General features: G+C 43.2%; 1 protein-coding gene across 1 annotated transcript in view; it reads right to left on the reverse strand.

Annotated features, from left to right (window-relative positions):
• GLDC (glycine decarboxylase) overlaps window positions 1-23,808 on the reverse strand; it is a 92,650-nt gene that overhangs the window by 37,279 nt on the left and 31,563 nt on the right. The window contains exons 4-15 of the mRNA XM_049896780.1: window positions 22,783-22,947; window positions 18,774-18,851; window positions 17,283-17,430; window positions 16,616-16,812; window positions 13,691-13,787; window positions 11,138-11,243; window positions 10,308-10,447; window positions 9,653-9,733; window positions 8,899-8,996; window positions 6,070-6,154; window positions 5,847-5,888; window positions 5,350-5,492 (exon numbers count right to left, since the gene is read on the reverse strand). Of these exons, the coding sequence (XP_049752737.1) occupies window positions 5,350-5,492; window positions 5,847-5,888; window positions 6,070-6,154; window positions 8,899-8,996; window positions 9,653-9,733; window positions 10,308-10,447; window positions 11,138-11,243; window positions 13,691-13,787; window positions 16,616-16,812; window positions 17,283-17,430; window positions 18,774-18,851; window positions 22,783-22,947 (1,380 nt within the window). The remainder of the gene's footprint in view (window positions 1-5,349; window positions 5,493-5,846; window positions 5,889-6,069; window positions 6,155-8,898; window positions 8,997-9,652; window positions 9,734-10,307; window positions 10,448-11,137; window positions 11,244-13,690; window positions 13,788-16,615; window positions 16,813-17,282; window positions 17,431-18,773; window positions 18,852-22,782; window positions 22,948-23,808) is intronic.

A 23,808-nucleotide genomic window follows, 5' to 3' on the forward strand; every position in this document is an offset into this window, starting at 1 on the left:
AATCTTTCCTCCATTTATCATGATGTTGCTCATTGGTCCAGTTGTGAGGATTTTTGTTTTCTTTCTGTTGAGGTGTAATCCATACTGAAGGCTGGTGGTCTTTGATCTTCATTAGTAAGTGCTTCAAGTCCTCTTCACTTTCAGCAAGCAAGGTTGTCATCTGCATAATGTAGGTTGTTAATGAGTCTTCCGCCAATCCCAATGCCCCATTCTTTTTCACATAGTCCAGCTTCTTAGATTATTTGTTCAGCATACAGATTAAATAGGTATGGTGAAAGAATACAATCCCGACGCACACCTTTCCTGACTTTAAACCAATCAATATCCCCTTGTTCTGTCTGAACAACTGCCTCTTGATCTATGTAAAGTGTCCTCATGAGCACAATTAAGTGTTCTGGAATTCCCATTCTTCACAGTTTTATCCATAGCTTGTTATGGTCCACACAGTCGAATGCCTTTGCATAGTCAATAAAACACAGGTAAACATCCTTCTGGTATTCTCTGCTTTCAGCCAGGATCCATCTGACATCAGCAATGATATCCCTGGTTCCATGTCCTCTTCTAAAACCGGCCTGAATTTCTGGCAGCTCCCTGTCGATATACTGCTGCAGCCGTTTTTGAATGATCTTCAGCAAAATTTTGCTTACATGTGATATTAATGATATTGTTCTATAATTTCCACATTCGGTTGGATCAACCTTTCTTGGGAATAGGCATAAATATGGATCTCTTCCAGTCAGTTGTCCAAGAAGCTGTCTTCCATATTTCTTGGCATAGACAAGTGAGCACCTCCAGCGATGCATCTGTTTGTTGAAACATCTCAATTGATATTCCATCGATTCCTGGAGCCTTGTTTTTTTGCCAACGCCTTCAACAGCTTGGACTTCTTCCTTCAGTACCATCAGTTCCTGATCATGTGCCACCTCTTGAAATGGTTGAATATCAACTAATTCTTTTTGGTATAATGACTGTTTCTGTTCCTTCCATCTTCTTTTGATGCTTCCTGCATCATCTAATATTTTCCCCATGGAATCCTTCACTATTGTAACTCGAGGCGTGAATTTTTTCTTCAGTTCTTTCAGCTTGAGAAATGCCAAGCGTGTTCTTCCCCTTTGGTTTTCCATCTCCAGCTCTTTGCACATGTCATTATAATACTTTGTCTTCTCAAGACGCCCTTTGAAATCTTCTGTTCAGTTCTTTTACCTCATCAATTCTTCCTTTTGCTTTAGCTGCTCGATGCTCAAGAGCAAGTTTCAGAGTCTCCTCTGACATCCATCTTGGTCTTTTCTTTCTTTCCTGTCTTTTCATTGACCTCTTGCTTTCTTCACGGATGATGTCATTCCACAACTCATCTGGTCTTCGGTCACTGGTGTTCAATGCGTCAAATCTTTTGAGATGGTCTATAAATTCAGGTGGGATATACTCAAGGTCCTATTTTGGCTCTCGTGGACTTGCTCTGATTTTCTTCAGTTTCGGCTTGAACTTGCATATGAGCAATTGATGGTCTGTTCCACAGTCAGACCCTGGCCTTGTTCTGACTGATGATATTGAGCTTTTCCATCGTCTCTTTCCACAGATGTAATCAATTTGATTTCTGTGTGTTCCATCTGGCGAAATCCATGTGTATAGTCGCCATTTATGTTGGTGAAAGAAGGTATTTGCAATGAAGAAGTAGTTGGTCTTGCAAAATTCTATCATTTGATCTCCAGCATTGTTTCTATCACCAAGGCCATATTTTCCAACTACTGGTTCTTCTTTGTTTCCAACTTTTGCATTCCAATAGCCAGTAATTATCAATGCATCTTGATTGCATGTACAATCAATTTCAGACTGTAACAGCTGATAAAAATCTTCTATTTCTTCATCTTCGGCCCTAGTGGTTGGGGCATAAATTTGAATAACAGTCGTATTAACTGGTCTTCCTTGTAGGCGTATGGATATTATCACTGACAGCATTGTACTTCAGGATAGATCTTGAAACGTTCTTTTTGATGATGAATGCAACACCATTCCTCTTCAAGTTGTCATTCCCAGCATAGTAGACTATATGATTGTCCAATTCAAAATGGCCAATACCAGTCCATTTCAGCTCACTAATGCCTGGGATATCGATGTTTATGCATTCCATTTCATTTTTGACGATTTCCAATTTTCCTAGATTCATACTTCATATGTTCCAGGTTCTGATTATTGATGTTTGCAGCTGTTTCTTCTCATTTTGAGTCGTGCCACATCAGCAAATGAAGGTCCCGAAAGCTTTACTCCATCCACATCATTAAGGTCGACTCTGCTTTGAGGAGGCAGCTCTTCCCCAGTCATCTTTTGAGTGCCTTCTAACCTGGGGGGCTCATCTTCCAGCACTATAGCAGACAATGTTCCGCTGCTATTCATAAGGTTTTCACTGGCTAATGCTTTTCAGAAGTAGACTGCCAGGTCCTTCTTCCTAGTCTTAGTCTGGAAGCTCAGCTGAAACCTGTCCTCCATGGGTGACCCTGCTGGTATCTGAATACCTATGGCATAGCTTCCAGCATCACAGCAACACACAAGCCCCCACAGTATGACAAACTGACAGACACATGGGGAGTCCCTGGGTGGTGCAAATGGTTAAAATGCTTGGCCACTAACCAAGGTTGGAGGTTCAAGTCCACTCAGAGACACCTCTAAAGAAAGGTCTGGTGATCTACTTTGGGGAAAAAAAATCAGCCACTGGAAACCCCATGGAGCATGGTTCTCTGACACACGTGGGATCACCCACGAGTGGGAATCCACTCCACAGCAACTGATGGTGGTGGCAGGAACACCCTCGGGTTTGAAATTGTCCCAACAGAAAGGTCAGTGAAGGTGACACTTGTGCACAGCCCGTTATTATTGCTGTTGGGTGCTTTTCAACTCATGGCGACCCCATGTGACAGAGTAGAACTACTCCAACTACTCTCAAAATTGGCTCTTGGAAATGGGTCCTACATCTGGGACTCTCTGGAGCTGGACACGGCACGACTACCAGAAACTACATCTGGATTAAGAACCCCTAACAGTCAGCAAGACCCTGGCGGTGTAATGGTTAAGTGCTGCAGCTGCTAACCAAAAGGCTGGCGGTTGGAATTCACAGCTAACCAGAAGGTCGGCAATTGGGGTCCACAGGCGCTCCTTGGAAACGCTGTGGGGCAGTGCTACTCTGTCCTATGAGGTAGATACGAGTAGGAATCGACTCAGTGGCAATGTGTTTCGGAAACTCTGGTGGCGTAGTGGTTAAGTGCTAAGGCTGCTAACCAAAAGGTCGGCAGGTTGAATCTACCAGGCCCTTCTTGGAAACCCTATGGAGCAGTGCTACTCTGTCCTATAGGGTCGCTATGAGTCAGATTGACTCAATGGCAATGGGTTTGTTTTTGTTTTGTTTGAACACTCAGCAAGACTGGGACTGGCCACAGAGTCTGCTGCAAATCACCCGAATGAGGAAAACAGGACAGAGAAGGAGCACCAGGTGAACTGAGGAAAAAACACTTTAAGGTAGCAGTTCGCAGCCTTGGCTGCAAATTGGAATCACCTGGGGAGCAAAAACTTGTGTCTGGGTCCCTCCCCTCACCCCTTCTTTCTCATTGTGATTATGATTTAATCTAGGGCTATGATGTGAACATCAGGAGTGCTATAACTCACCATGTGATTCTAATTTCCAGCCAAAGCGGAGGACCACGGGATTTTACAGAAGGCAAGCCTCCTTAGGTCAGCTTTCTGTCTCAACTGTCTGTCTGGGGCCTCAACTTACTGTAAGAGCTCATGGCTTCGAGTTAAGATGGTCTTGAAAAATTATTTAATATGACACTAAAGATGTGATCATATTCCATCACTAGCAGAAGAAGTTTCTTTGTTTTCAATATTTAATAAAATGGTCTCTGGTTAAGAATTTGAGTCTTACTTAAAAAAAAAAAAGCAAGGAAACAAATGCTAAATGATGACGTTTTAATCTAGGTATGCTAACACCTGACTTTCACGATATCAGTTCTTTCCTATTAATGAAATGAGAGTTTGAGAGGCTGGTACTGAAGCAGCTGTGTCCTTTCATTTGCCACGTGCCTGCGTCCTAACGAGCTTGCATTTTACAGTGTGTACTGTTTTTACAAAGAGCGTGGCTTTGCTGTGTAACCTATGTTAGCAAACAGCAGGTAGGGCTTGATTGTGTCTGATTAAAATTTGATTCATTTCTGGGGCAGCCTTCTTATCAGAGAGTGAGACAATAAACTTCTCAGTTTTAAAACCTCTTTGATTTCTGGATCTTGAAATAGAAATTATTCCAACAAGCTTCCTGGTGCCACCAATGCTGAGGCTGCTGGTGGAGAGCCAGACTTTGAGTAGCAGGAGCTAGAGAACCTCAGGGCAGATGTGAGTCTCAAACACATCCTACAATGTTATCTCATACTTGGATAATGTACTAGTATTTACATAAATTAATTCATAATTTTTCTATTCACATGAAGGCAGAAATCACAAATCCAGTGGCCTCCAAATTTGGCTGTGTATCAGAATCACTTGGGTTGCTTCTTATAAATAAAGACGCCTGCTCTCAATCCCTGGAGATCGTGATCAGCTATGGAGTAGGGCCCAGGAACCTGTATTTTTAACAAGTGCCTATGTGGTTTTGATGGAGCCGAGCTCTTAAAAAGCACTGTTCTTCTTCAGAGTTTTTATTTTACAAAGAAACTGAGGCCAGAAGAGGGGAAGGGACCTTTCAAAGTCAGTGACAGAACCACAGCAGAATCCAAGGTCCCTTGACCCGACTAGATTGAGCCTGCTGCTTGATAGGAGCTAACATGTGTGCTTGATTCTTATTCTTAGGTCATTGATTGGTACAGTAGTTTCCCAAGATGGCCCACAATGAACCACGCCTCCTGTTCAGATCCTTGTATTGTCCTCTCCCACACTGAATTGAAGCTGACCCCCTGACTTGCTGTAACATACAGAAATACTCTGGAAGTGATGCTGTGGAACTTCAGAGGTTAGGCCTTAAGAGGTTTGCAGCTTCCACATCCTTCATCTTGGAACACTCAGTTTTAAGCTCAGACATCATGCTGCGAGGAAGCCCAAGCGACCATGTGGAGAGGTCCACATGAGCAAGAACCAAGTCTGTAGCCAACATCCTCACCCGAGCTCCCAGCCAACAGCCTAGCACCAACCTGGCCAGTTGTGAATGAGACCACTTTGGACTTCTTGCCCTCCTACCACACTGGCCAACACCATGTGAAATGCAATAGTCCAGTCAACTCACAGAACCATGCAAATAATAAATTGTTTTAAACCATCAAGTTCAAGGGTGGGTTGTTATAGATAGCTGAAACAATAGCAAAAATCCCTTACCTGTTTGGCTGGAAAGAGATTTGGTCATAGCCTGTAAGTTCACACAAATCGTTCTCAAGCTCTCGGAAAAGCTGCTGGTACCCTTGAGCTTGGTCCAGAGGCACAAAGGGGTGGATATTTGCAAATTCTTTCCATGTGATAGGCTGAACAGCAACAAGAGGGAAAAATATATATATACATATATATATTGATATATCAATAGAAACTGATACAATAAAAGCTTAAAACATCGCAGCTTATTTTTAAGAATGGTAAGAAGACAAATACTATATACTTAAATATTTCAATTTTTTTAATAATAATTTTACCCAGAAATTTAGATGATCAAATTTGAGAAATACTAGGGTTTTTCCCCCAAGACTGTTGAATAGCAATGCAAAGGATTACTGCCACAGTTGCCAAATCACAGCCCCGGTAGCTTCATCTAGTTACCTGCTTGTGTACAACTAGAACACTGCCCCTAAGGAGCATTCTTTTGATAGAGATGATCTACTTACTGTGAGTTCAGAGGAACTGTTGAGCTTCATGGTGCAGGATCCCTTTAAGAAGCACATCCAAAATGCATCACATTAGTGATTAGCTTCCTAAAGTCCACCCATCAAACCTCAGAGCTTCCCGAACAGCCACCCGTTCATCCCTCCTGCAGCACATTGGATAAGGCCCAAAGAGGCAGGGATCAGGGTGGGTTTGGAAGTGGGAAGAAAGGCAATAAATAACTACCAGTGGAATCATGCTGTGAACAAGGGAAATGTCTTTGTTTTCCAATTTCTTCATGTACCGGACAATATTTGTTTCTGAGTGATAGCTGTGAACACAAAACACATGATTAGGGTCAATAAAATTAGATACACATCCTCCTGAAAGATAAGACACACTGAGCTTTACCTTCAAAATACGGATCAAATGGGATCATAGGCAACATGTCAACAATGCTTTAGGTACAAAGCATGGAACCTCTGTGAGCCTCAGAGGACTCCCTGACAAGAAGCTGCATATGGGCATGAGATTCAGGTTGGGAAGAGGAAGATATCAAGGCCATGGGTGTGAACTTTAGTCTGTATGAATCCAAACTCCCTCTGCCTGACAGTGCCAAGAGAGCAGAGACACCAGACGACAAGGTGTTTTTTGCCCACGTCAGGAATGGGATCCTTACAGCTATGGCTTATTTGATGACTAAGGTGCAGCAGACCTAAACCACGGCCTTTTCAATTGCCTTATATGCACGTGGAAGCTGGACAGTAAAAAAAGAAAGACAGAAAAACTGATGTGCTCAAAATGTGATGTTGGCAAAGAATATTGAACATACTATGGAATGCAAAGAGTATGGACAAATCAATCTTATAAGAAATACAACTAGACCACTCCTTAGAAGCGAGAATAGTGAGATTTTGCCTCACTTACTTTGGACGTGTCATCAGGAAAGGACAACGACTAAAAAAGGACAACGTGGTTGGTACAGTCGATGGATCGCTTTTGTGTGGCTTTTCTTGCCATGGTCTTGTAGCTCCCACCCAAGTGGTTGCATGAATAAGGTAATTGTGCCCCTCTAAAGGGATTGGTCAGTTTTGCCATCCTGCTAGGCTTAAAAGGGAGCCAATTCCACAGCAAGAAGAAGAGTTCACCACCACAAGGAAGAACAGCCAAGAGAGGAGCACGTCCTTTGGACCCAGGATACTTGCACTGAGAAGCTCCTGGAACGAGGAGACACAGAGAGAGAGCTATAACACTGAAGATGGCAAGAAGGAGTGGCAGAGATATGGCAGGAGGCACCGGTAGGAGATGGTGCAATGGGCTTCCTGCCCCATGGAGGCTTGCTGGCAGAGCACCTGGTGGAGCTAGGTTTGCTGACCGGCAGAGCTAGAGCTAAGCATCTTTGGGCCAAGGCTTACTGGTGGAATGGGGTGCCTTTGGGCACTTATCAGCAGAGCTAAAAGAGCTTTGTAACACTTGCCCAAGCAGGGCAAAGGCTGAGGGGTCAGAGAGAGAGGCATGCCCACGGGCACAGCTGAAAAGAGGCTGTCCTGATGGAAGAACTGCATCCTGAGCATTCCTGAACCTGAACTGTAACCTGTTACTTCCCTAGTAAACCCCATAATTGTGAGTATTGTCTGTGAGTTCTGTGTGGTCATTGCAATGAATCATTGAACCCAGCAGAGAAGTAGAGAGTGCTGTGGGGAGGGGTGGTTGGTGTCAGGATTGGTAAAGGTGGTGGAGAGAAGAGGCATGTCTGACCTCCGCTTCTTAGGAATCAGCCTTAAGCTGTTGATCTCGATTCTCCTTCCCCCTTGTGAAATTAGAGAAAGCCAGTCAATGCCCCTGCCAGGCCATTTTTACAGTTGGTAGAGAGTCAACGAAAACAAGTGAAACCCTCAATAAGATGGTGTGGCACAACAGCTGCAACAGTGGACTCACAGAACGATGATGGTGAAGGTGGCATAGGACCCGGCAACGTTTCGTACTGTTCTACATGATGTTGCTCTGAGTCAGAGCCAACTCAACAGCAACCAGCGACATGATTTATTAAGGAACCACAGGTCAACTCAATAACCCAGGCCACAAGAACTGACTTAGGTGAAGGGAAGGATAACACACAATACAGGAGAGGTCAGCACAACTGGACTAAACCAAAAGCAAAGCAGTTTCCTGAATAAACCAAATGCTTTGAAGGCCAGTATAGCAATGGTAGGGGTTTCGGGACCATGGTTTTGGGGGACATCTATGTCAACTAGCTTAATAAAATCTAAGAAAACATTCCACATCCCATTTTGGAGAGCGGCATCTGGGTCTTAAACGCTAGTAAGCAGCCATCTAAGATGCGTCAATTGGTCTCAACCCACATGGAGCAAAGGGGAATGACGAACACCAAGGACACAAGACAAGTATGAGCCCAAGAGACAGAATGGGCCACATAAATCAGAGACTACATCAGCCTGAGACCAGAAGAACTAGATGGTACCTGGCTACAACTGATGATGCCATGACAGGGGACACAACAGAGAATCCCTAAAGAAGCAGCACAGCAGTGGGATGCAGACCTCAAATTCTCATAAAAACACCACACTTGATGGTCTGACTGAGACTGGAGGGACCCCGGAGGTCATGGTCCCCAGACCTTCTGTTAGCCCAGAACAGGAACCATTCCCAAAGCCAATGCTTTAGACAGGGATTAGACTGGACTATAGGATAAAAAATGATACTGGTGAGCTTCCTGGATCAAGTAGACACATGAGACTATGTGGGCAGCTTCTGTTTGGAGGGGAGATGTGAAGGCTGAGGGGGACAGAAGCTGGCTGAATGGACACGGAAATACAGGGTAGAGAGAAGGAGTGTGCTGTCTCATTAGGGGGAGGGCAACTAGGAGTATATAGCAAGGTGTATATAAGGTGTTGTATGAGAGACTGACTTGATTTGTAAACTTTCACTTAAAGCACAATAAAAATTAAAAATAACCCACGCCACAACACAGTCGAAATCTGAAGCAGCTCCCTACTATGCTCCCCCGCTTATTGCCACAGCACAAAATACAGAAGTCATACAAGCCTCACAAACCTGTTAAACACTTGATGTGTGAGGAATGGGCTAGTTCTCTTGAATGTAGTCCCTGGGATACCTCTCCGCTCTTCTCCCATGCTTTCAGCAACCAGCTCCTGCATGGAGAGACCACAGAAACTTAGGGGCCGGGACCATGACTGGAACCATGTGGAAACATTCAGGCTTCAGGGCCACAAAACCCAAGTCTGTGTTCTGACACAGCACAGGAAATCACCCATCTGGGTGTCTTCTATGGCACGATAATGGGTGTCAGGAGTTAGGAATTGTGGAAATTCTCCAGAGCGCCATCTTTAATTTCTATTGACCTCTGCCACAGGATATGGAAAAAATTTGCAATTTTTACTGCCAAAAAAAAATTTTTTTTATTTCTCCCTCATGTTCATTGAGTAGTGAAACAAGTTCCAGAAAATCATATCTTAAAGGGCTGTCAGATAAGCTACTGGGCGTCACTACTCAAGCAAGGATTCCCATTTGACATAGCTCTGTGATCTTGGAGAACAGTCCCAATGAAACAGAGGGCTTGCTCCTCATTCCGCCCCAGGCTCATAAAGCCCTGGGTGGGTAGTGCTCGGTAAATTCTAGTCAAACGCATGGAACAAATGCCATGATTAAATTTAATACATGGTTCTAGAGGGAAGGACCCCTTCTCCCTTACTCTCAGGGCTACAAGAGGCAAAGCCATCTCTGACACCACCTCAAATAGTCACGCTGAATCCCACTTTGGAGGAATCTGCGTTTTTCTTTTACTTACTGCAGATGACTCACAGCCAAAGATCCACAACAAGTCATCCAGGTCTTTTTCATTGACTGTTTCATCAAGAGAAATACCGAGCTATGGAAATGAAAACAAAAGAGAAAACATTAGTTCTCAACTCTAAGGCCACTGAAGAAACCTCAAGAGAGATCAAAGGGTGAGAAGATCCTGGACAATCTGTCCAAAATATCAGGGTGCCATTACACCCAAGTTGGCCTTTAGGGAAAGCCGACTGGACCAAACCACAGTTTGGTTTTACAAGCCAGCTCTGGACTGGCCAGTGACTGCAGAGCACTCCTGTACGGTACTGAATATGTTTACATTTTTCCCCTTAACTTTCACTAATCATAGCCTTTACCTTTAACAGTAATATTGTGAAGAGACTCAAAGGAATCTTACCAGCAAAATGCGTGCCTTTGAGTTCTGTAAGAAAACACAGCATCTTAAAGAAAACTGAGGGTGAATTATCCCTTTGAGATAATCGCAGTGTTCCAAATTGAAAAGGAAAAATACAGACAAAATAGGCTGTACCCAAAGCACCCATATTGATATTTTTTCCAATATTGATTCTCAAAAACATAAACAAGGGTGCTCTTGATGAGAAGTCATGCACATTTAGAGAATTTGTAAAAACCTTGGAAATCTGACTTACCATGCCATCTTCGAAGACCCGAAAATTGATTTGCCGCTGAGCGGCTCTGTCCAAAACCTCCTTCACAGAGCAGCCACACTGAACCTTCAAAGTGTCGAAGAACAGGTCATGCTGGAGCTGATGTCCTGCCCGCTTGAGACCTGACAAGATAGGAGAGCCAGGAATCTCTACCCAGAAGCCTCCTGCGTCTGCCATTGACATTTCACAGACAACTTAGGCTAAATTCTACTACAGTCTGGTCCTGATCCTGGCCAGCATTTTGGTAGGTGCTTCTTTAAAAAACAAAAACAAGTTTAAGCATAGTTATTACTGGGCTACAAAAAATTCTGAGATATCTATTTGCAAAAAAGAACAAACATCACCATCATTGCTATCCAAAAATAACTGCTGTTCATGTTTTGATATGTGTTCCTCTAAAAGTGTGTGTGTATGTATGTGGTGATATATATGGACTTTTAAATAATTTTAAGATGTCATGAATGTCTTTGCATTTCTCTTTTTTCGGACTTCTCTGGTTCTAATTAGGTAATTTGTATGATTCTGTTTTCTCCTCTCTCCTAACATACCAATTACGCTCTTAAAAAAAAATTTAGTAGTTGCTCCCCATTTTTTCTATCAGAGTGGTCATCCTTCTTGGGTGGGAGAATAAGTAAGAGCTCTTTATATTCAAACTAGTGACCCTCAGTCTATCATAGATACTGAAATTTAGTTTCTGATTTGATTATTAATTTTGCACACCGTATTGGACATCCCGTGAGTTTTTAATTTTACTTATTCAAATTTATGAGACAAGTCATGCCCAAAGGCTTTAAAACAGACAGCTGACTCACCTTCAGACAAAATCAGAGTGGCATTATGTACCCTCTTGGCAATGTGCTCCAGCCCGCGGGAACCATGGTAGATTGCAAACATGGCAGCCATATTCGCCAACAGGGCCTAAAAGGACACAGAGACTTGGGATGCCAAAACTGAATACAGGAACAAGATAACAGTATCATTCTCTACGGAAGTTGCAGGCCAACTGCAACCTACCTGAGGGAGAAACACAGCAGCCAAGATAACTTAGAATCACTATGCTAAATCTCCAAATTCCACCATTATAAAGGAGTTATAAACACCATTATAAAGGACTCTCACCATATATGACAGAGTAGAACTGCCCCATAGAGTTTCCAAGGGGCACCTGGTAGATTCAAACGGACAACCTTTTGGTTGGTTAACTGTAGCTCTTAACCACAGTGCCACCAAGGTTTCCATAGTGACCCTAAAGGAATGAACAAATCTATCTTGGAAGCAGTACAGCCAGAATGCTCCTTAGAAGTGAGGATGACAAGACTTCGTCTCAGGCACTTAGGACATGTTACCGGGAGGAACCAGTCCCTGGAGAAGGACGTCATGCTTGGTAAAGCAAAGGGTCAGCGAAAGAGAGGAAGACCCTCGACAAGATGGATTGACACGGTGGCTGCAACAACGGGTTCAAACATAGCAACAGTTGTGAGGATGGCGCAGGACTGGGCAGTGTTTTGTTCTGTTGTACACAGGGCTGCTATGAGTCAGAACCAACTCGACAGCACCTAACAAAAATAACAGGACAGAGTAGAACTGCCCCCACTGGGTTTTCAAGGATGTAATCTTGGAAGCTGACTGCCACATCTTTCTCCTGCAGAGCTGGTGGGGTCGAACGGCCAACCTTTATGTTAGCAGCTGAACACTTAACCTCTGCACACCAGGGCTCCTTTTGATGGCACAAAAGGCTAATAAAAAGAAGGTGACAAAAATAACAAATGTTGGTGATGATGTGGAGAAATCAGAGCCCTTATCCATTGCTGTGGGGAATGCAAATCCACAGCTGCTACAGAAAACAGTTTGGCGGTCCTCAGAAAGTCAAACATAGAGCTACCATCTGACCCAACAATCCCAATCCAAGGTGTATACCCAAAAGAATTGAAAGCAGGAATGCCAACAGAAACTTGTGCACCAGTGTTCACTGCAGCACTTCACAACAGCCAAAAGGTGGAAACGGCCTAAACGTCCATCAACAAATAAAGGAATAAACACTTGATCCCACTTACCCCACTTAACATGAAACATCTAGAATAGGCAAATGTATAGAGACCAAAGTTTATGTACTTACCAGGGAGGAAGGGGCCCTGGTTGTGCAGTGGTTAAGCGCTTGGCAGTTAACTGAAAGGTGGGCAGTTCGAGCCCACCAGCCAGTCTGCAGGATAAAGATGTGGCAGTCTGCTTCCATAAAGATTACAAGCTTGGAATCCTTATGGGGCAGCTCTACTCTGTCCTATAGGATCCCTACAAGTTGAAATCAAGTAGATGGAAACTGGTTTTTTTTGGTACCAGGAATAGGAGGCAGGGTGTTTGCTTGAGAGGTACTGAGGCTCTGATTGGGGTGATGAAAAGCTTTTAGAAATAGATAGCGGTAATGGTTGTACAACATGGTGAATGTAATTAGTGTCACTGAATTGTACACTTAAATATTAGACATGATTATCCATTAAAACAAAAATACTCATTGCCATTGAGTTAATTCTGACTCATAGTGACCCTATAGGACAGGGTGGAGCTGCCCCATAGGGTTTCCAAAGCTGTAAATCTTTACAGAAGCAGACTGCCATATTTTTCTTCTGTGAAGCAGCTGGGGGTTCAAACCACTGACCTTTTGGGTAGCAGCCAAGCACTTTAACCACTGCACCACCAGGGCTCCTTTGATTATTGGTTAAAATGATGAATTTTTTGTTGTATATATTTCACTATAACTTTCTTTAAAAATTGGAGTCATCTCTTCGTCTTTTATATAAGCTTGGTGGATTCAAGACTAAAGATGGGATTTTAGGGGACTATATGAAAAAAAATTTTTTTTTTTTTTTATGAGCTAACATTTTCCTTTCTTTTATGTTAAAGCACTTCTGCTATCAAAAGGGCAACATTTGCCCAAAAGCAAAGATGAGAAGGCAGGAATGGGTAGAAATCAGGACGAAAGGAAACGGGGAGCCCAGGGCAGAAATGGGAACAGTGCTGACTTATTGTGGGAATGAAACCAATGTCTTAGAACGCTTTACATACAGACTACAGAATGGGAAACTAATTTGCTCTGCAAACTTTCACCTAATGCACAATTAAAATTAAAAAGAAAACACTTCCAGTGACCTGAATGCACAGGTGACATTGTTTGTGTACACAGAACACCAGTGAGACACTGCAATTTGGCCTGACAAGACCATGAGGCTTCTTTGCCGTAAGACCTCGCCATTTCCGGCATGCACACTGCTCAACAGGTGGCGAATGAATGCATGAACGGGTGGCTGGAGGAAGAACTTATTTCTGTAGATTGAAAAGCACTCGGTGGGCAGGCCAGGTATGTGATTTACCTGAGCTGTGCAGATGTTGCTGGTGGCCTTGTCTCTCCGGATGTGTTGCTCCCTGGTTTGAAGAGCAAGGCGATACACCTCTTTCCCGACAGCATCTCTGGACCAAGAAGAAAGCATCCAGTTAGCACTGATAATAATCACCAGGGGTTGTCACAGGTGAACCTGCCTCTTTCCTTTCCAACTAGAAGTGAATTCAGCAGATTTGCTTGGGTGCAAGGTCATAAACAGTTTCCAAATCCTCCTCTTCTAAATACTAAAACGAAACCATCAAGTTGATGCTGACTTATGGCAACCCCATGTGGCAGAGTAGAACTGCTCCATAGGGTTTTCTTGGCTGTGATCTTTATGGAAGCAGATTGCCAGGTCTTCCATCATCCCACTGGGTGGGTTTGAAGAGCCAACCATTAGGTCATAGTCCAGCACAAACCACTTGCGCCACCCTGGGACCTCTTCTTCCAAATAGGACAAATGATTTTTAATTTGTATTTTGAGGATTTGAGGCACCAAAATATGTACAACATCTATAGAGATATAGAGATCTATATAACAATATAGATATGTACTAAATATATACAAGGCTGAGAAACTTGAATTTTCCCAGTAGTTGTCTAGCCTAATGTAATAATAGTGATTGAAGACACAGGGAAAAGGGAAATATCTGTGTGGTGTGATGGATCACTTTTGCACGGCCTTTCTAGCCATGGTCTTATAACTTCCACCTAAGTGACTGCGTGAAACTGTGTGATAGGGTAACTGTGGCCCACCAGAGGAACTGGTCAGTTTTGCCATCCTGATGGTTTGAAAAGAGCCATGCCAGAGGCAGGAAAGAAGTGAATCCCAACACCACTGGGGAAGAAGGGCCAGGAGCCAGCATGTTCTTTGGACCCAGGATCCCTGCGCTGAGAAGCTCCTGGACCCAGGAGGCAGAGAGCAAGCTGTAACCTTGAAGATGGTGAGAAGCAATGGCAGGAGAGACCCAGCAGCAGGAGACAGCGCAGTGGGCTTCTCGGCCCACAGGGCAGGAAAGCTGAGTGCCTTTGGGCAGAGGCCAAGGGCCAGGGAGAGGTGTGCCTGCGAGCATGGTTGGGAAGAAGCTGTCCTGATGGAAGAACTGTATCTCTGAGTGTCCCTGAGCCTGAATTGTAACCTGTTACTTCCCTAATAAACCCTATAATAGTGACTATGGTCTGTGAGTTCTTTGCGGCCCCTGCAATGAATTATCAAACTCAGCAGAGAAGCAGAGAGTGCCATGGGAGGGATGGTTGGTGTCAGAATTAGTAAAGATGGCGGAGAGAGGAGGCATGTCTGACCTCCACCTCACAGGAATGGGCTCTTGATCTTGATTCTCCTTCCCCCTTGTGAAGTCAGAGGAGGTCAGATGCTGCCCCTACGCCGTTTTTACAGTCTGACACGGTAAGCAGAAATTCTGCACTGGAATTCTAAAGTGACTACATGGTTATTAATAAAAAAAAGTCATATTATCATGTGTCTCTAATATGATTTTTTCCCTTTCTAATACAATTAAAAATCTTGGAGAAGGAAAATGTTTTTTAAAAGGTCATTTTTTTTGCTGTTTTATCTTTTTTAATTATGTTCTAAACCATTTTCAGTTTAGGTCCCTCAAATAAAAAATTTCTGCTGCTTCAAAAAAAAACTTGAAGAAACAGAAAGAGTCAAGTTTTATCCTTTATTTCATCAAGCTCTGGGGGGTCCATTTTTCAGAAAGGTAGGACACCCTATGTAGAAATCAACACACAATATTGACTCTTTAATAGAATTAGAAAGCTTCCTGACTCATCTCATCCGGTGAAAGCATTACTGGGAGATGCTAATGTAAGAATACCTGAAGAAACTACTATTTTTGCATTAAAAAGCAAAGGGCCTTTTGTTGTCATGTGACAAATTGAGAACATTTCAAAAATGCATGTCACATCATCGGCTAGATCAGATTATTCACTTATATTAATAACCCAGGTATTATGAAAGGTCTAGAAGATCATACTAAATTTCTCTAATAACAATCAGGACATTCTCCCAAATTCCTAATCTGAAAAGCTTCATCAATGAGAAGCACCTGAGAAAGTACATTTGGGAGTTACTGGAATGGCCGAGTGGCAGCAGCCCCTGGGAAATCATGTGGATCGCACTCAACGCGCGCTCTCCAAGTCCTCGTTGCCCTTGTCTTTACCAACTATGTGGCGTGATAATACTTTTAAGAAAGAAATTGGTTAGATATGAAACACATCCATAGTATTCAGTTTCTCGAGGTTTTCATTAGCCTACATAAATTTACTTATGTGGCTTCAATACTAATAAGTTATAAATTATACATATACTTTTCCAAACATGTACAAAATTACAGCATTTGAGAAGACGTGCTAGTCCACCACCCACCTGTCAGTTTGTCATATTGTGGTAGCTTGTGTGTTGCTATGATGGTGGAAGCTATACCACTGGTATTTCCAATACCAGCAGGGTCACCCATGGTGGACAGGTTTCAGCAGAGAAAGGCCTGGTGATCTATGCCCAAATATTAGTGACTAAAAACCCTATGGATCACGATAGATCAATACCTTATACAGTACTGGAAGATGAGCCCCTAGGCTGGAAGGCACTCAAAATACACAGCGGCCACACCAATGGACTCCAACGATTGTGAAGAAAGATGGTGCAGGACTGGGCAACGTTTCATTCTGTTGTACATGGGGTTGCCGTGAGTCGGAGCCAATTTAACGGCAGCTAACAATCACAACACTAGTTCATACCCCAAACGGAATCTCCCTCCTAAATCTATGTTATACACTTCCTTAATCGACCCAACATGGCCCAGTTAAATTCAGAGTAAAATCAACAATTCTGTGGTCAGGAGAAGAAACAGAGAAAATCATGACCACAATAAAAAGGCAGAAACATGAGCTGCATTACCTTGTCACCCCTACCATTCTTCCAGGCATCATTCTCACCAAGTTTTCTCTGACAGCGAAAAAGGCTGCGTGGGGTCCCCCATAGCCCAGGGGTACCCCAAATCTCTGTGAGTTTCCCAGGGCAACATCCACCCCAAATTCTCCGGGAGGCCTCAAGATACACAGAGCTAAAAGGTCAGTAGCACAACAGGCGAGGCTCTGAAAATGAAACGAAAGAGAAATGGACAAGGTTGTTACCATCCCCTAAGAGTAGTGGGAAAATTGAAAAATTATCTCAAAGGCAGACTGTTGGAGTTGGGTCATATTCTGTGAACTTGATCTAGCTATTCATTCAGCAGGTGTTTACTGCGTACCTACCATGTGCTGGAAACCCTGGTGGCATAGTGGTTAAGAGCTACAGCTGTTAACCAAAGGGTCAGCACTTCAAATCCACCAGGTGCTCCTTGGAAACTCTATGAGGCAGTTCTACTCTGTCCTACAGGGTCTCTATGAGTTGGAATCAGCTCGACAGCCAACAGGTTTGGGTTTTTTGGTACCATGTGCTAGCCATCAGTGAACAACAACAACAAAAAAGAGGTAGGAAGGAGAGAGTTTAATCATTCCATGTAATAAAGGTAAGGAAATTGGGGCACAGCTCAGTGGGCCCCCCAAAAGGGAGGGTTTCCTACCCCGCTCTGATGGGCTTTCTCCACCAGTTCTGTGAAGTCTTCGACCTTCCCCTCGGTGTCGGGGTACTGAAACAGGACTCCACTGACGTCTTTTCCACTGAAGTCCATCTCGTGGGGTAACTTCAGTTCAACGAGGACTCCAGTGTACCTGCAAAGACAGAAGACAACCATGCTCTGAGTATACAAATGAAAAATTGAATCACCTGAAGTCTCTTTTCAGTGATGCCTTCCCTTACCTTACCCATTGCCCTCGAGTTGATTCCGACTCATAGCGACCCTATAGGACAGAGTAGAGCTGCCTCATAAGGTTTCCAAGGAGTGGCAAGTGGATTTGAACAGCCAACCTTTGGTTAGCAGACAAGCTCTTAACCACTGTGCAATTTTCTGTGCCTGTCCTCCATCTCCCCACCCCTTACACCTACTTCTTGCCACATCTGGCCCCTCAGGGCACCAGTGCTTCACACCAGTGCATCCTAACAGCTCAGCCCCTTTCTCTTTTCCAACCTCACCACTTCCCCTCCTGCTTTCCTGTCAAAACTTGCTCCTCAGAGAGAACCTGGGGCTAAAGAACCAGTAGCTGAAACAACAGAGGGGTCGCCACTTTCAGCTGGGATCAGCCTTAGGTGGATGGAAACCCATAAGTCAGACAAGGAAGACTTTCCTCAGATTCCTAAAATCATCTCATCCCAATTATGTATCAGAAAACCCCTCTGAAGGGATGGTGGTATGGGGTGGGGAAAAATAGGCCAGCTTTTACAAAGGAGAAAGCAGGGAAACACGCTCCCAAAGGGGTGTGGTGCTGTATTGGTTTCATCTAACAAAAGCTTTTCTCTACATCACACTACGCCTAGGTATTGTGTGGATTCCCGGTAATCTATGCTTGCGGGTACACGCACAATCTTAACAGTTGTGTGAAGGTTCCATTTTCTCTCTGTTTTTCAGACTTTCTGAGGCACTGTTGAAATTACTTTTAATATTTTTAATTACTGCTTTATAAGAAGAGGAGTCCTGGTGGCACAGTAGTTAAGAGCTCAGCCACTAATCAAAAGGTTGGCAGTTCGAATCTACCATCCACTCCTTGGAAACCCTATGGGGCAGTTCTGCTCTGTCCTATAGGCTCTCTGTGAGTGGGAATTGACTTGACAACAAGGGTTTGGTCTTGTTTTTATTTCTTACAAGACGAAACAAACAAAAAGAAACAAAGGGCAAAACAGGCAACATGATACCTTATTATGAAGCAAGGGTAACCTAAATTCCTGAGTATTCTCCTCTCCATTTGGATATAATTCATGCACCGGAGAGATCCCAGGAAGTAGGAAGGTAGCCCAAAGAGCAGGGGAGGATTTATGGCAAAGGTTGACAATCCCAATTAAACCAGGTTCACCTCCATTTTTTTTTTTTTTCACCTCCAGTCAGTTTGGAAGTGAGAAAGAGAAACTGCGGAGGTGAGCTTATTACCCCTGAGTTGAAAACATGAATGGAATTAATTACTTGGCTCGAGTCTGGATGACAGCTATTGTCTGTGGGTGGCAACGAGGGTCAAGAAAAAATTTCCTCCTCTTGTTGTGCCTGTTTTAAAAGAAAAATCACATTCAAACATGAGCACAAAAGAAATCAGAGCATCTTCTAAGAACACAAAGCAGAGAGAGCACTGGGGAAAGTCTGAGCAGAGTATAAAATTACTGAGTCATTAATGGCTAACGGTATTCGCTGATTGGAATTCCACTTAATCCAATTCCTGGTCTAACCTCTTTTAGCAAAATCAGCCTTAAAATGGCTCAAAATATATATATATATATATATAAATAAAATGAGGAAAAAGAAAGAAAAGGGTAGTGTTTAGGTACAAATGAAAAAAAAAATTACCTCACCTAATAAAAACTTCCCCACCACCTGTCTGTCAGTGTGTCGCACTGTGGTGTCTTGCATGTTGCTGTGATGCTGGAAGCTATGCCATTGGTATTTCAAATACCAGCAGGGTCACCTATGGTAGACAGGTTTCAGGGGAGCTTCCAAACTAAAACAGACTAGGAAGAAAGGTCAGGAGATCTACTTCTAAAATTAGCCAACGAAAACCCTATGGAACACAACAGAACACTGTCTGACTTCCTTGCTTGGAACATGTCATCAGGAAGGATCAATCACTGAAGGTGGACAATGTGTTTGGTGAAGTAGAGGGCCAGTGAAGGAGACCCTCAGTGAGCTGGATTAGCACAACAGCTGCAACAATGGGCTCAAACATATCAGTCATCATGAGGATGACTCAGGACCAAGCAGTTTCTTTCGGTTGTATGTAAGGTCACTGTGAGTCAGAGTTGACTCAGATGGCAGTGATCTAATAAAAACATCACAGAATTTTATTGCCATCAGAACAACACATATCTAAGCCAAGTGTCTTCATTCAAGAGAAGAGGAAAAGGATTCAGAACGGTCATGACCTGTATAAAGCCACGTGGCTATTGAAGCAGCAGAGTTGGGTCTAGGACCCAAAGCCTGGGTGTCCTCTTTCTACAGGTCCATGGTTTCAGGAAACAAAACAGAAGAGGATGGCCAATAGTTTTGATATTATGAACACATTTAAGTAAAAAGAAAAGGGTGGAGGATACATGGATATTGTGCTATGCAATTAATTTCCCATAAAGATACACAAGAAACTGTTCACAGTGGCTTTCTCCGGGGAATGGGATTGAGAAGAGTAGGTTTTATGTTTCATTGTATCTGTCTTAGTCATCTAGTGCTGCTGTAACAGAAATACCACAAGCAGATGGCTTTAGCAAAGAGAAATTTATTCTCTCACAGTCTAGCAGGTTACAAGTCCAAATTCAAGGCGTCAGCTCCAGGGGAAGGCTTTCTCTTTTTGTCAGCTCTGGAGGAAGGACCTTGTCCTCAATCTTCCCCTGGTCGAAAAGCATCTCAGGCGCAGGGACCCCGGGTCCAAAGGGTGCACTCTGCTCCTGGTGCTGCTTTCTTGGTGGTATGAGGTCCCCCAACTCTCTGCTTGCTTGCCTTTTAACTCTTAAGAGATAAAAGATGGTTCAGGCCACACCCCAGGGAAACTCCCTTTACACTAGATGAGGGAGGTGACCTGAGTTGGAGTGGTGTTACAATCCTACCCTAATTCTCTTAACATAAAATCACAATCACAAAATGGAGGACAACCACACAATACTGGGAATCATGGCCTAACAAGTTGACACATATTTGGGGGGGGGGGGACACAATTCAATCCATGACAATATTCTTCTCTACTGTTAGAATCTTTTTTCACTATGAAGAATTATTACTTTGGTAACAAAAATACATTTAACAGAAAAGTAGGAAGAGTTGGGAAGATACGGAAGCAGCTAATGGTCAAATGCACAACACTCTTCACAGCTCAAGTCTAAACAAGCCTGGAGAAAAGCACTATCTAAGCCTAAACCATGTAATATGGAGACAAAACACCACTATTGTTTTTCAAACCTTTCCTTAAGATAAAAAGCAAAAAGCCTTTCAACAGTTTAAAACGTGGTTTTCCTAGTCAAGTTAAATTCCACTATTAAAAAGTCTTTCAAACTTTATCATAATAGAGTTTCCATAGGAAAAAAGGATTTTGCTTTTTTACCCTTCTACATAAAACGCCATCATTCCTATAATAAAGCTCTTTAGGCTACTTTTCAAAAATAAAACTAAGTGCAGGCCCAAAGGAATGAGAATTAGGAGACAGGATGCAAGGCAAACATTTGGAGAGCGTGAGAACCCATTAACACTAAGCAATTCAGGACAAATCCTGGACCATCGGGGGGAAAGTCCTCAGCTTCCTCAAGTGTGAGAAGACAGCCTTTGCTCAGAAAAAGAGGCAGAGGGGTGGGGGAGAGATGTGAAAGTGCGGGAATGAGGAGATAGATGAAATGACTGAAAGGGAGGCAGACAGCATTCCTTTTGGCTGTCCTTCAAGGACAGGAGGAAAAGCCTGAACCCACTGCCCAGAGCCACTCACGTGGCTAAGTAGGAATGTGAAGGCCTCCATACCTGTGGAGCAAGTTTGGGTGTGATCTCCTAGTCCTTGGAAGCCGAGAAAAGGGCTCCCGTGGGCATTCAGGGGCCAGGGCACAAAACCTCAGACAGACACACCAAGAATGTGGGCAGATTTGCTAACCTCATGACCATCCACGTGAGAATTCCACCAGGGATGTAAGCTCAAAAGTACTCACAAGGCAGAGGATTAAAGAAGGTGAGGAACTGGAGAACAATTGTTGACTATTCACCATGGCCAATCACTATTCTACTTCTTCAAAGTTATCCTCAGGACAAATTTATCCTCTGGCAACAATCAGAAGTTTTGACAACAATTTATTATATGGATGCTCATAAAGTATTACTAACTGTACAAAGTGAGAATAAGCCAAATGTCTGCCAACAGGGGTGAGGTTACATAAATTATGTGAGTATTACTATGTAGTCATTAAAAGTCACATTCTAGAAAGAAGACTAAAGAGATGGGAAATGTTCACAATATTTTGTTAAATAGGAAATAAAAATAGGCTATAAAACATTAAACAAAATATAAGAACAATATTTTTAACAAAAAGGGGTATACTTATTTATACCTATTTTTATAAATTGCTAGTTCCCATCCATTATCCATTCTCCTCTTCATGCTTAGTAACAGAACCCCAACATATAAGGGGCAACAATGTACCTATGTTAAAAAAGAAAAAAGTAAAAAAACTACATTTCCCCAGGTTATTTGCAAGAAAGGGTGACCAGTGAAATGTAAGTGGAAGATGTTGAGTGGGGGCTTCCAGAAACCTCTTTAGAGGGGAATTATTTAGCTAGAAGCATTCTTTGCCCTTCCCCCATTCTTCTTCCTGAGCATAGATGTCAAGGCTTGAGCTCCAGCAGTCATCTGGTGACCATGAGGATGAAAGCCTCCCATTAAAGATGGCAGAGAAAGAGAAGCACTGATTCTTGGTATCCTGGAGTTGTCGAAACAGCCCTGGACTTAACATTAAAAAAGAAAATGAAAACTCTTTCTTACATAACATTAAGCAATAAGCAATAGCCACTTGTTTAACAAAACAACCAGCTGCCATCAAGTCAACTCCAATTCATGGTGACCCCATGTATGTTACACTAGAACATAGGGTTTTCAATGGCCAATTTGTCAGAAGATCTCCAGGCCTTTCTTCCAAGGTGCCTCTGGGTGAACTCAAACCTCCAACTTTTCAGTTAGCAGTCGAGCAGTGCTCACTGTTTGTATCACCCAGGGACACCATAGGCTTTTTAAGCCACTCTTATTTGTGATATTTTGTTACCAGCAGCTAACAAAAATGCTCTGATATAATGTATCTCATACAAATAAGTGTCTGTGTGTGTGCGTGTACACATATGCACAACTGTGTGTGTGAGAAAGACAGATAGATAGACTGACTTCCCTGGGCGCCGACTGCCTGAAACAGCAGGAGAGACAGGAGGACGTCCTCACCTTGAGGGAATCCCGATTCGAGGCTGACCTCACCTGTGGCACAACTGCATCGCCTCGGCCGCTGCAGTTGCCTCATCCAGCAGGGATGCATTGGCCATGTCCAGGCCTGTGATGTCACACACCATGGTCTGGAAGTTCAGTAGACTCTCCAGCCTGCCCTGAGACACCTCTGGCTGGTACGGAGTATACTGGGTGACCCTGTTGGGGAAATAAGAGGCCCAGGTCCAAACAGTGACTCTGCTATTCTGAGAAGCTCACAAAACATCTTCATTTTGGAATTCATTACCTGTTTCCCTCAAGGAGAATTAGAGAGCACATCCATAACCTCTCCTTTTGGCCTTTGTAAGGAAGCTTAGGGTTAAATCGTCGTTGTTAGGTGCTGTTGAGTTGGTTCTGACTCATAGCAACCCTATGTAGAACAGAACGAAACGCCGCCAGTCCTGAGCCATTCTCACAATAGTTGTTATGCTTGAACCCATCGTTGCAGAAACTGTGTCAATCTTTATCATTGAGGGTATTCCTCTTTTACACTGACCCTCTACTTTACCAAGCAGATATCCTTTTCTAGGGATTGGTCCCTCGTGATGACATGTTCAAAATAAGCGAGATAAAGTCTCACCACCCTCTCTTCTAAGGAGTATTCTGACTGTACTTCCTACAAGGCAGACTTATTCGTAGTAATAATATTATCCTCAGTTTGGAAATGAACAGTACTTACTTTTCTATTCCTCTACCCTGGGTGGCGCAAATGGTTAAGCGCTCAACTACTAGCAGAAAAGTTCAAGGTTCGCATCCACTCAGAGACACCTCAGAAGACAGGACTGGCAATCTGCTTCGGAAAGGTCACAGCCTTGAAAACTCTATGGAACAGGTCTACCCTGCACATATAGTGTCTCCATGAGTCAGAATCAACTCGACGGCATCTAACCACAACAGCATTTTTTAATCTTACGTTTTCTATTTTAATGATCTTATTGTATGTACGTGTGTGTGTGTATATATGTCATTAAAAAGATAGGAAAAAAAGAAAAGACCAAAATGGAAGTAAGAAGAGACTAT

This window comes from Elephas maximus, chromosome 9, assembly GCF_024166365.1.
Source record: "Elephas maximus indicus isolate mEleMax1 chromosome 9, mEleMax1 primary haplotype, whole genome shotgun sequence".
In the NCBI taxonomy this organism is placed as follows: Eukaryota; Metazoa; Chordata; class Mammalia; order Proboscidea; family Elephantidae; genus Elephas; species Elephas maximus.